General features: G+C 64.8%; 1 protein-coding gene across 1 annotated transcript; it reads left to right on the forward strand.

Moving 5' to 3' along the window:
• Nucleotides 1-271: 271 nt before the first annotated feature.
• Nucleotides 272-10,363, forward strand: TFE3 (transcription factor binding to IGHM enhancer 3). Its single transcript, XM_073321399.2, has 10 exons — nucleotides 272-563; nucleotides 4,269-4,382; nucleotides 5,121-5,370; nucleotides 6,056-6,328; nucleotides 6,787-6,888; nucleotides 7,280-7,397; nucleotides 7,558-7,614; nucleotides 7,944-8,019; nucleotides 8,159-8,306; nucleotides 8,533-10,363. The coding sequence occupies exons 1-10, from the start codon at nucleotides 451-453 to the stop codon at nucleotides 8,914-8,916; spliced, it is 1,635 nt and encodes a 544-aa protein (XP_073177500.1). The 5' UTR covers nucleotides 272-450; the 3' UTR covers nucleotides 8,917-10,363.
• Nucleotides 10,364-11,001: the final 638 nt, after the last annotated feature.

Genomic DNA, 11,001 nt, shown 5'->3' on the forward strand with positions numbered 1-11,001 from the left:
AGCTGTGGGGGGGCTCAGGGCTGGGGGGGGCAGGGGGCTGTGGGTCCGGAGTGAGGGGCACCGGCAGAGCTGTGGGGGGGGCCCAGAGCTGGGGGGGGCAGGGGGCTGTGGGTCCGGAGTGAGGGGCACCGGCAGAGCTGTGGGGGGCTCAGGGCTGTGGGGGGCAGGGGCTGCGGGTCGGGAGTGAGAAGCACCAGCTGTTCGTGTGTCAAATGCCCCCCTTGCACCCCCCCGGCCGGGCTGGGGGGGTGTTTCCCTGCGTGACGTCATTTCCCTTGGCGATCCCCCCCCAGCCCAGGGATGAGGCAATAACGCCCCGGCCGGGTGTTTATCGGCCGCGATCGGGGCTCAGGGGGTCCCGCAGCCGTCCTCGGCCCCGCGCCCCCCCGTCCGGCCGGGACCCCCGCTCGCCCCCCCGGACCAGGAGCCCTGCGGGGGGGTGGGGAGAGGATGTCGCATGGGGCGGGGCAGGGGGCCCGGGATCCCGACCCCCAGCGGCCTCCCCCGACTGTCTACGTCCTGCTGGAGGGACCCCGCACGGCCGAGGCCGTCCAGGTGCTGAGGTGAGGGGGGCAGAGACCCCCGCCCCCCCCCCCGGGGACTCGCTGTTTGCTGGAATCCCCCTCCCTCCACGGACCCCCCTTTCCCCCGGTGTCCCCTCCCGTCTCGGCCTCCCCCCACCTTGACACCCCCCATCCTTCTTCTTTGCCCCCCCCCAGTATCTGCTCCCCACTTTCGCCAGCCATTCACCCCCCAGCTCCTGCCCCAAACGGCCCATGCTCACCCCCCACCCCCAATTTCTAGGGGACAGAACCCCCCCCCCCATCTCCTTAGCTTCCCCTCTCCAGCATTCAGGGGATGGGTTCAATCTCTATGTACCCCTTCTGGGGGGGCTGCGGGTCGGGAGTGAGGGGCACCGCAGAGCTGGGGCGGGGGGGGGGTCCGGAGCCCTCAGGCTGGTGCCCGGGGAGGTGCCGGGGTCTCAGTGCTGGGAGCATCTGTCCCGGGGGGGGCCTGGGTCGCTGTCTGCATCGGGAGTTCCCGGCTGGGGGAGGGGAGTGGGGCCTAGCAGTTAGAGCAGGGGGGCTGGGAGCCAGGACTCCTGGGTTCTCTCCCACGGCTCGGTGCCTAGACCGGGTTGGGGTAGCAGAGCCCCCCTCCCCCAGCCCTGCTCTGTGGCCATTTCTGGCCCCTCCCTACCCAGACCCCCGGGCTCCAGGGTCTGGTTAATGATCCCTGGAGTGGGGCGGGGGCCACAAGAGGGCTAGTCACTGGCGGTCACAAAGCGAGTTGGGGGAAGGCCTGGAACCCAGGAGTCCTGGCTCCCAGCCCCTCTGCTCTACTCACTAGCCCCCACTCCCCTTCTAGAGCCGGGGAGGGAACCCAGGAGTCCTGGCTCCCAGCCCCTCTGCTCTACTCACTAGCCCCCACTCCCCTTCTAGAGCCGGGGAGGGAACCCAGGACTCCTGGCTCCCAGCCCCCCCCGCTCCACCCACTAGCCCCTACTCCCCTTCGAGAGCCGGGGAGGGACCCAGGCGCTCTGCTGGGGGGAGGGGGGGCAGTGGAGAAGGCTCTTGCGGGGTGGGGGGCGGGGTTAGATTTCAGACAAAGCTCCAGTGAGGGGGAGGGAGGGAACTTCACCTTTCCAGGAGAACTGGGGCCACGCAGGTGAGAGGGCCCCCCCCCACCCCCAGACCCCTCCACACCCAAGGCAGTCTGGAGCTGAGCTGACCCCCACCCTGTGACTTCCCCTCCAGCTGCTGAGTCCGCGTCTTTCCCAGCCATTCAATTTCCTTCCGCCACTGGGAGTCCCAGCCCCCCCCCCCCCCCGTACCCCCCCCCGCTCTGCTGGTGCCCCTCACTCCCAACCCGCAGCCCCCTGCCCCATGTCATATTGAAAGCAGAAGCGGGTGTCTGGCCTGACTGCTGGGGGGGGGGCAAGGGGGGGAGACAAGACTATAACTCTCATCATTGCAATTTCCAACTCTGTGTGTATTTGGGGGGGGGTGTATTTTAATCCCCAAAAGCCTGGAAAGGCCTAAACTCCCTTGACCGTTTGAACCCTGTCTCCAGCTGGGGTGTTTTGGGGCTTGAGATGGGGGTAGGGAGGGGCAGGGTGTCTGCAGAGACCCCCTCCAAAGAGCTGTGTAAGTATCTGGGGTCAAGGCATCCCCCCTCAATTCCCCCCCCCGCATAAAAATTGTTCCAGCACCCCTGGATAGAACCCAGGAGTCCTGGCTCCCAGCCCCTGTGCTCTAAGCACTAGACCCCACTGCCCTCCCAGAGCCGGGGAGAGAACCCAGGAGTCCTGGATCCCAGCCCCCCTTGCTCTAACCGCTAGACCCCACTCCCTTCTCAGAGCCGGGGAGAGAACCCAGGAGTCCTGACTCCCATCCGTCTTGGTTTGGGGCAGGCTGGTCATTAAATTACTCGAATGACCCCGTTTACTGGGGCGGGGGGAGTCCTGCAAGGCAGGGGCAGTCCCTGGGGGGGTGGGAGGTGCTTGTCTCCCAGTGCTGCCCCCTGCTGGCCCCTGTCACGTTGTTTATTTTTTTCCGCCTACTATTAAAAGCAACAAGCCTGAGGAGTGGTGGGAAAGCCACGGGCGGCTCCCCCCTCCCTAGATCACCCCAGTATCTGCCCCCCTTGGGCCGCAGGCCAGGAGCCACAATCCTCCCCCCGCCCCGGTGGGGTCTGATCCTTGGGGACGGACAGATCAGAGCTGGGCAAAGGGATGCCCCCGCCCCCAATCTCTGGCCACTAGTGAAATCTGCCAATTTCTCTTCTGGCCTTTTTTGCCTGGCGCTCTCCGGGTCCTAGCCGGGAGGGGAGGAGTGTTCACACCGGGTTGATTCGCTCTGGGGAAGTGAATCGGTTGCTCCCAAAGTGGGGAGGGGGGAGATTGACACCCCCCCACCCACACACGGCCCCCCACGATTGCCCCTGAAAGATCTGGCGCAGGTTGGTGCCGGGGAGGAAGGCCCGTTTGCAGCCAGGGGTAGTGGATCCGGAAGCTGGATTTCTCCCAGGCGTGCGCAGACTCGGTCCCTGTTCCTGTTTAGAGATTTGTCCCAGGGATCAACTGGATCCCAGATCCCACAAAAAGAGTTGGTTCCCCCGGCGTATCAACTAGATCTCAGCTCTGGCTAAGACATTCTCTCAGGGATCAATTAGCTCCTGTTAACAGATCCCGGGACAGACTAGATCCTGGTAAAAGTTTGCCCCAAGGACCCACTAGATCCCAGCCCCCTCTCCTTTTTGGCAAGGGCTGCCCTGGCCAGAGATCTCCTGGGATCCTGGGCCGGGGCTGCACAAGGGATCCCGTAACAGATCCCTGCCTGCTCCACACAGGGTGAAGCCTGCAGGTTACAGGGGTGAGATCCCAAGAGAAAAGAAACCGGGGAGGGGGTGTTTTGTGGGTATTGTGGGGGAGAGGGGGGGCTGATGAAATGTCTTGGGGGTGTGGGTCGGTGCGGGCGGGACGGGTAGTGGGTCTGGCGAAGGGCGGTTGTTGTTTGTCGGGAGTTGTGCGTCTCTGCGGTGTTGTCAGGGCTGCTGGTTGGAGTGCGGAAGGTGAGAGTCTCTGGGGCCAAGAGGGGTGTGTGGGGGGGGTTGTGTGTTGGGGTGGTGTGGGAGGGTTGTGTGTCGTGTGTGTGTGTGGCGGGGGTTGTGTGTTGTGGAGTGTTGTGCAGGGCTGTGTCTGGGGTCATGAGGCTGTGTGTTGGGATGGCGTGGGGGGTTTTATCAGAGGTTGTGGGGTTGTGTGTTGTGGGGGGGAGTTGTGTGTGGCGCTGTGTATTGGGGTGGTGTGTTGTAGTGGGGGTTGGGTGGGGTGTGTTGGAGGATTGTGGTGCATGAGTGGCAGATGGGGGTTATGCATGTGTTGGGAAGCCCCCCCAGCAGCCGTTTCAGGGTCCCCACAACCCCACCACCTTGGGTCTCCTTCTCTGCGTCAATCTCAAACCACAGGAAGTGTCCCCCTGCTTCAGTGTGTCTGGGGGGGGGTCACCCCTGCCCCCCACCCCTCATTGCCCGAGGGCCTGGCACCAGGATGGGCAGGGGGTGGGGAAGCATCTGGTGGCAGGGACCAGCCAGTAGGGGGCGCTTGTGAGCCCCTCATGACAATGACGCCCATGGCCAATGCCCATGGGCAACTCCTGTGCCTTCCGGGGAGGCACGAGGTGGGGACGCACCGTGGGAAATTTGCACGAGGGCCATGCGTGAGGATTCACACTCGCCCTGTCCCACCCCCCAACCCCCCACTCCAGCCTCGAGTCCTTGCTCCCTGAGTCGGGCATCGTCGCCGACATTGACTTAGAGAACGTCTTCTCCTTGGCCGGGGACAACTTCTACGAGCTCAAAAGCCAGCCCATCTCCGGGAGGTAAGGCGGCCATCTTTGGGGCAGCCATCTTGGATCTTTGGGGCAGCTTTTAGTTGGACCCCTCTCCTGTCACCCTCTCCCTGCTTTGCCCCCCCCCCCATCCTGCCAACCCCAAGGAGATGCAATGACCCCAATGTCAGCCCATGGCTGTGGGGGGCGGGGCCCGTTCCCTGGGACAGCCTCCCACCCCAGACTGTCAGGGGGCAGAGAAGGGAGGGTAGGAGAGCAAAGCCCCCACCCCCAATTATACAAGTCCCCATCCCCAAATTGGCCCCAACGCCCCCATGGACTGAATCCAAGATGGCAGCCTTTAGCTGTCTTTGATAATTGCCTGTGGACAGTGGCGGTGGGGGGGGTGGGAATTGGCCTCCCTAGCTTGGCCCCTCCATAGCCCCGTGCAAGGACGGCCATTTTGGTGGCACCCACCTAAAGGAAATGCGTGTGCTCCCCCTGGGGGCTGGCTGGCACCATTGCACCCCGTGGGGCGGGGGAGTGGAGGGAGCCGGCCTGGGCTGGCAGGGGGCTGCGGGTCGGGAGTGAGGAGCACTGCAGGGAGGGGGGAGGCGAGAAAGTGCCCCCCCCCCGAATCCTGTTTGTCCTGTTCTGGAATTTGCCGAGTCACAGGTGTGGGGGGGGGGAGAGGAGGGGGCTGTATGGGGGGGAGGATTTGGGGGGGCTCCACGGGGGGGGAGGATTCTGTGCCCGCCCCCCGTCTCTAACCATGTCTGTCTCACCCAGCCCCCCGGCCGCCCCCCTGCAGCCGCTGGCCCCCCCAGCCCCGGGGGACCCCCCCGGCCCCAGCATGGCGTCCTCGCGGGTGCTGCTCCGGCAGCAGCTGATGCGGGCGCAGACCCAGGAGCAGGAGCGGCGGGAGCAGCAGCAGGCGGCCCAGTTCCTGCCCCCCAACCCCGCGCCCCCCACCCCGGCCATCTCCGTCAGCAGCCCCCTGCCCCGCCCCGCCGCCCAGGTCCCGGTCGAGGTGCTCAAGGTGAGAGCCCGGGGCCCTGCCCCACGGGGGATGGGGGGTGCCAGCCCCAGGGCGGGACTGGCTGGCTCAGGGGGGCGGGGAATGGGGCAGGGGCCTGTCCCCTCTAGGGGGCGCCAGCTCCCACCCGGCCCCAGGGCAGGAAGGGAAGAGGCTGCAGGCATGGGGGAAGGAAAGGGGGCTAGGCTGGGGGTCATGGGGGAGCAGAGGGGCTGGATGGGGGCAGGGATTCATGGCGGGGGCACAGATTCATGGCGGGGCCTGTCCCCTCTGGGGGGTGCCGGCTCCCACCCGGCCCCAGGGTGGGGACTGGCTGGCTCAGGAGGGCGGGGAATGGGGCAAGGGCCTGTCCCCTCTGGGGGGCGCCGGCTCCCACCCGGCCCCAGGGCAGGGACTGGCTGGCTCAGGGGGGCGGGGAATGGGGCAAGGGCCTGTCCCCTCTGGGGGGGCGCCGGCTCCCACCCGGCCCCAGGGCGGGGACTGGCTGGCTCAGGAGGGCGGGGAATGGGGCAGGGGCCTGTCCCCTCTGGGGGGTGCCAGCTCCCACCCGGCCCCAGGGCAGGACTGGCTGGCTCAGGGGGGCGGGGAATGGGGCAGGGGCCTGTCCCCTCTAGGCATTCAGGGGCTGGCTGGCTGGGGGGGCGCGGGGAGGGGCTCACCCCTAGCTGCCCCTGTTCTGCCCCGCCAGGTCCAGACCCACCTGGAGAACCCGACCCGGTACCACATCCAGGAGGCCCAGCGCCAGCAGGTCAAGCAGTATCTTTCCACCGCCATGGGCAGCAAGCTGGCCGCCCAGGCCCTGGCGGGCTCCAGCCCCGGGGCCCCCGCCCGCTCCCCCCAGGCTGCCTCGGCCCCCGAGCCCCACAGCCTGCCCCCCCGGCAGCAGGCCGCCTCGGGCCCCGGCAGCGCCCCCAACAGCCCCATGGCCATGCTGCACATCGGCTCCAACTCGGAGAAGGAGGTGAGTGGGGTCCCCCCCCGCTGTGCCCCCGCCCCGAACCCTGCCCCCCCTCCAGCCCCTCTGCTCCCCGTGTCCCCATCCGTCCCCCGCCCTGAATCCTTGCCCCCATCCAACCCCTGTGCCCCCTCCAGCCCCCATTCCCTCCAGCCCCCTTCTCTTTCGCCCTCTGTGCCCCCGCCATGAATCTCTGCCCCCATCCAGCCCCTCTGCTCCCCCATGACCCCCAGCCTAGCCCCCTTTCCTTCCCCCATGCCTGCAGCCTCTTCCCTTCCCCCCATCCTAGCCCCCCAGCCCACTCCTCTGTGCTCCTGCTGCCCCCATCCCAGCCGTCCTCCCTGTCTGCCCCTCTCCCGCCCTCCCAACCTACCCCGCTCCCTGCACACTGTGGGGGGTGGGGCAGGGACACCCACTCTTTCCCTCCACCCCGGGAAACCCGTCTAATGGCCCCCCCTCCCCAGATTGATGATGTCATCGATGAGATCATCAGCCTGGAGTCCAGCTACAATGACGAGATGTTGAACTACATGTCTGTGGACGGGGGGCTGCAGCTGCCCAGCACGGTAATGGGGGGCAGGGTCTGGGGGGGGCTTGCAAGGAGGTCCCCGCAGCTGGGGAGGTAGGAAGGGGACTGACATCCCTTTAAGGGTGACTTGGAGGTGGTGGCTGGTGTGGACTCCGCCCCTTTAAGGGCAACCGGTGTGCCGCCCCTTTAAGCCTGGCTGAGGCTCCGCTCCTTTAAGGCCGACTGGGGTGTGGGGGCCAACTGAGGCTCCACCCCTTTAAGGGCGCCTGGGAGGGCGGGAACCTCCCTGCCAAGATGGGCCATTGCCCCTGTAAGACGCCACCCCTTTAAGGCATCCTGCAAGGTAGCGGCCGGGCTGGACAGCACCCCCGTAGGCCTGGAGGTGTCACTGTCCCACAATGAATTTTAACTCCTTGTCTCCCGCTCAGCTGCCGGTGGGCGGGAACCTGCTGGAGATTTATAGCAGCCCGGGGCTCCCGGATTCAACTGTCCCGGTCAGCAACTCCTGCCCCGCCGACCTGCCCAACATCAAGACCGAGTTGTCAGGTACCGGATGCTAGGAGGCGCCGTGCTGTGGGGATTGGCAGAGGGGGAGGGGGACATGGCAGGGGGCGCTTGCCCCCCCTTCCCTGGAGGTGAGTGCTGTGTCTTTCCAGACACCCGTCTGTCTGTCCCGCTGACACACTCCCTTCTTCCCCGGTTACAGAGAACGAAGCCAAAGCACTGATGAAGGAGAGGCAGAAAAAAGACAATCACAACCTGAGTGAGTGTCGTCCCTCCCCCCCCAGGGGATAGATCCTTCTTGAAGGGCTTCAGTTTGGGGGGTGGCACGGATATTTGTGGGGGGGAGTCCCACGATGCCAACCCCTCATTGCCCCCATGCGGGGAGCGGGGTCACACTTGAATGAGAAATCGTGCTGGCGTTGGCCAGGGGAACTCCCAGCCACATGACGCAAGTGAAGAGGTTCAGGGAGGCCTGGATGTTAATCGTGGAGGGGTGAGTGGCAGGAATTGGGGGCTGGACGGCGGGTGGGAGGGCACCCCGGGCTGGCTGGGCCCAGGGCGTCTGAGCTGCAAATTCTCCCTCTGCAGTTGAAAGACGCAGACGATTCAACATCAACGACCGAATCAAGGAGCTGGGAACCCTCATTCCCAAATCCAATGACCCGTAAGTGTGTGTGGGACGGGGGTGGGGGGTGCCGCTGTCCCCCCTTCTCTCAACACCAGACCCCCCCCCCTTTCCAGAGCCAGGGAGAGAACCCAGGCGTCCTGGCTCCCAGCCCCCTCTGCTCCTTTCCTGTCCCCAGGGAGATGCGCTGGAACAAAGGCACGATCCTGAAGGCCTCCGTGGATTACATCCGCAAGCTGCAGAAGGAACAGCAGCGTGCCAAGGAGATGGAGCTGAGACAGCGCAAACTGGAGCAAGCGAACCGCAGCCTGCAGCTCCGGGTGCAGGTCAGCCAGGGGGTGCTGTGGGGCTGGGCTGGGGGCGCTCTCCCCTGGCAGTCAGAGCCGGGCGCTAGGGGGGGACACCGTGGGGCGGGGGGCTGGGCTGGGGGCGCTCTCCCCTGGCAGTCAGAGCCCGGTGCCAGGGGGGCACCGTGGGGCTGGGGAGTGGGGCGGATCAGTGGGGGGCTCAGCTGGGGGCACGCTGCCAACCACCCCTTTTCTCCCCCTGCAGGAACTGGAGATGCAAGCCCAGCTGCACGGCTTGCCCCTCACCTCGCCGGCAGGGCTGCTGCCCCTGGGGGGCACTGGGGAGGGCGCCAAGCCAAAGGGTCCTGGCCCCCCTCCGTTCCTGGGGGGCCCCTCCTGCGCCCCGGATCCCGCCTCTTCTGCCGCCTGCCTCCTGGACCTGGCCTTCTCCTCGGAAGAGCTGGGGGAGGCCGGGCTGGGCTTCCCCCTGGGCCTGGGGGCTGACGGGGGCCTGGAGGACATTCTCATGGAGGACGGGGGGCCCCTGTCGCCCCTGGGGGCCTCCGACCCCCTGCTGTCATCCCTCTCCCCCGGCGCCTCCAAAGGCTCCAGCCGCCGCAGCAGCTTCAGCATGGAGGAGGATTCCTGATCCTGGCCCCGCCCCTCCGGGGTGGGAGGAGCCAGAGGAGCCACCCCTCTTCTCCCATCGGGCTCCGCCCTCTGGCTGTCTCCAGGCTCTGCCCCCCTCTTTTATAGGCTCTGCAAGCTCCCCCCTTTCTCTCCAGCTGCATCCCAGGATGTGGGCCCCCCTGCTTTCGCTCCATGGGTGGCGCCCCAGGCTCGTAAGCCCCTCCCCCTCAGCTCAAGCTCCGCCCTATTGTATAGGCCTTACCCCAGCTGTCAGTGGGCAGCACCTGAGTTCCAAAAGCTCCACCCCCTCCTCAAGCTCCTCCCCATCATGGAGGCTCCACCCCTTTTAGCAGGAGGGACTGGGTCTCAGAGTTTCAGACTCTGCCCCTTTTACCCTCCCTCTCTGCCCTGTTGTGTAGGCCCTGCCCCTTATCTGTTCCCAAGCTCCCCCCACTTTGTTCCCCCCAGGGAAGCCCTGCCCTCGCCAGACCACACCCCTTTTTCATAGGCCCCACCCCCTATATGCAGTCTCCGCCCTCTAGCCATAGCCTCCACCCATTTCCTGCAAGACATGCCCCTTTCCTACAGGCTCCGCCCCTTCCTCTCACACTTCTGCCCCTCTCCATTGTTCTCAATGGATGACCCCCCCACACACCCCTCTCCCCTATGCGCACGCCTCCCCTAAACTACCCTTCCCTTCCCCCCCAACCTTGATTGTGGAGCATCAGGGAACCCCCCCCTGCAGCCTAATTAGGGGTCAGGAGGGCCCCATGGCCTCTCCCTAACAGACTGTGTATGTGGGGGTGCTTGTGATGGGGAACCCCCAAAAGGAGCTATTCCCCACAGCTGTGTTAATATCGGGGTTCATTTGAGCCTGCACTGTGAACAGAGCCATGCGCCCTGAAACCTAAGAGGGACAAAATTGGGGTGTGGCCATTGGGGGAGGGGGCTGATCAGCCCCCACACGGCCCCCCCAAACCAGTGGGTGTCAGCTCATTCCCAAGGGGGCTTTACCCCCAATTTTGGGATGGGGGTGTCCCTAGTTCCAGCTTCTTCCAATACATTTCCCCCCCTTCTGAGTGTGTACTCCCAACATGAGCTTCATGGAGCTATGTATGAGGGGTTCCCTGGATAAAACAGGTATACCCCAAAACTTGTACTCCTGGGGTGTCTAGCTATGGGGTGTCCCTTCAGAAAATGGGGCACTGAGGCACTCCCCCAAATGCACCCCAAAATGTGCTCTACTGGGGGAATTAAAAGGGGTGCTCCTTCAGAAAATGGGGTACAGGGGGAATGAAACAGCTGTAAGCCAAATCCTGCAAGCCTGGGGGATCAACTGATAACGGGGTTCTCTCTTTTGGGGGGGTGCCGAATAACGTCCGAACACCCACATTTATCTCTCCCAAATTCCCTGCCATTTTGGGGTGACATTTGGAGGAGTGACTCATGGGCTCTAAGCTTCCATGGCCCCCCCAAAAGTGGCACCAGAAAAACATATGAGCGGGGGAGTCACTGCTGAGCCCTGTCCTTTCCATAGCCCCATTGGGTATATGTCCCCTAAATAGGGGTGATGAGTTTTTTGGGGGGGATCTATGTCTTGTGGGGGACTCAAGCAGATTTTGGGGCAACATGGTAGGAGGGGAATTTTTTTAAAATGCTTTTATTTTATACAAATCCTATTTTGTTTTTTTAAAGAGAAAATTATAACCCTTTCCTGGCCCGTACAAGCTGGGGTTCAGGGGGTTCTCATTTGCCTTTCCATGCTCCCTACCGAGCCCGCCGCCAACAACCCCCACAAGTCTCTGACTTTGGGGATGCAGATGAAGGATCCCCCTTCATTTCCCCCCTAGGGGGCAGCTCCCCTCCAGCCCCAGTGCAGGGTGCTGGCTGGCTTGGGGAGGGGGTGGGGAATGGGGCACGGGGCCTGTCCCCTTTGGGGGGCACCAGCTCCCATCAGCCCCAGGGTGGGGCACTGGCTGGCTCAGGGGAGTGGGAATGGGGCATGGGACCTGTCCCCTCTAGGGATGGGAAGGTGGTAGGTTCAAAGGGGGAAGGTGTGGGGTGATATGGGGGGAGGAGAGGGCATGGCTGAAAACAGGATGGG

The sequence above is a fragment of the Lepidochelys kempii genome, chromosome 23, assembly GCF_965140285.1.
Source record: "Lepidochelys kempii isolate rLepKem1 chromosome 23, rLepKem1.hap1, whole genome shotgun sequence".
Taxonomy (NCBI): Eukaryota; Metazoa; Chordata; order Testudines; family Cheloniidae; genus Lepidochelys; species Lepidochelys kempii.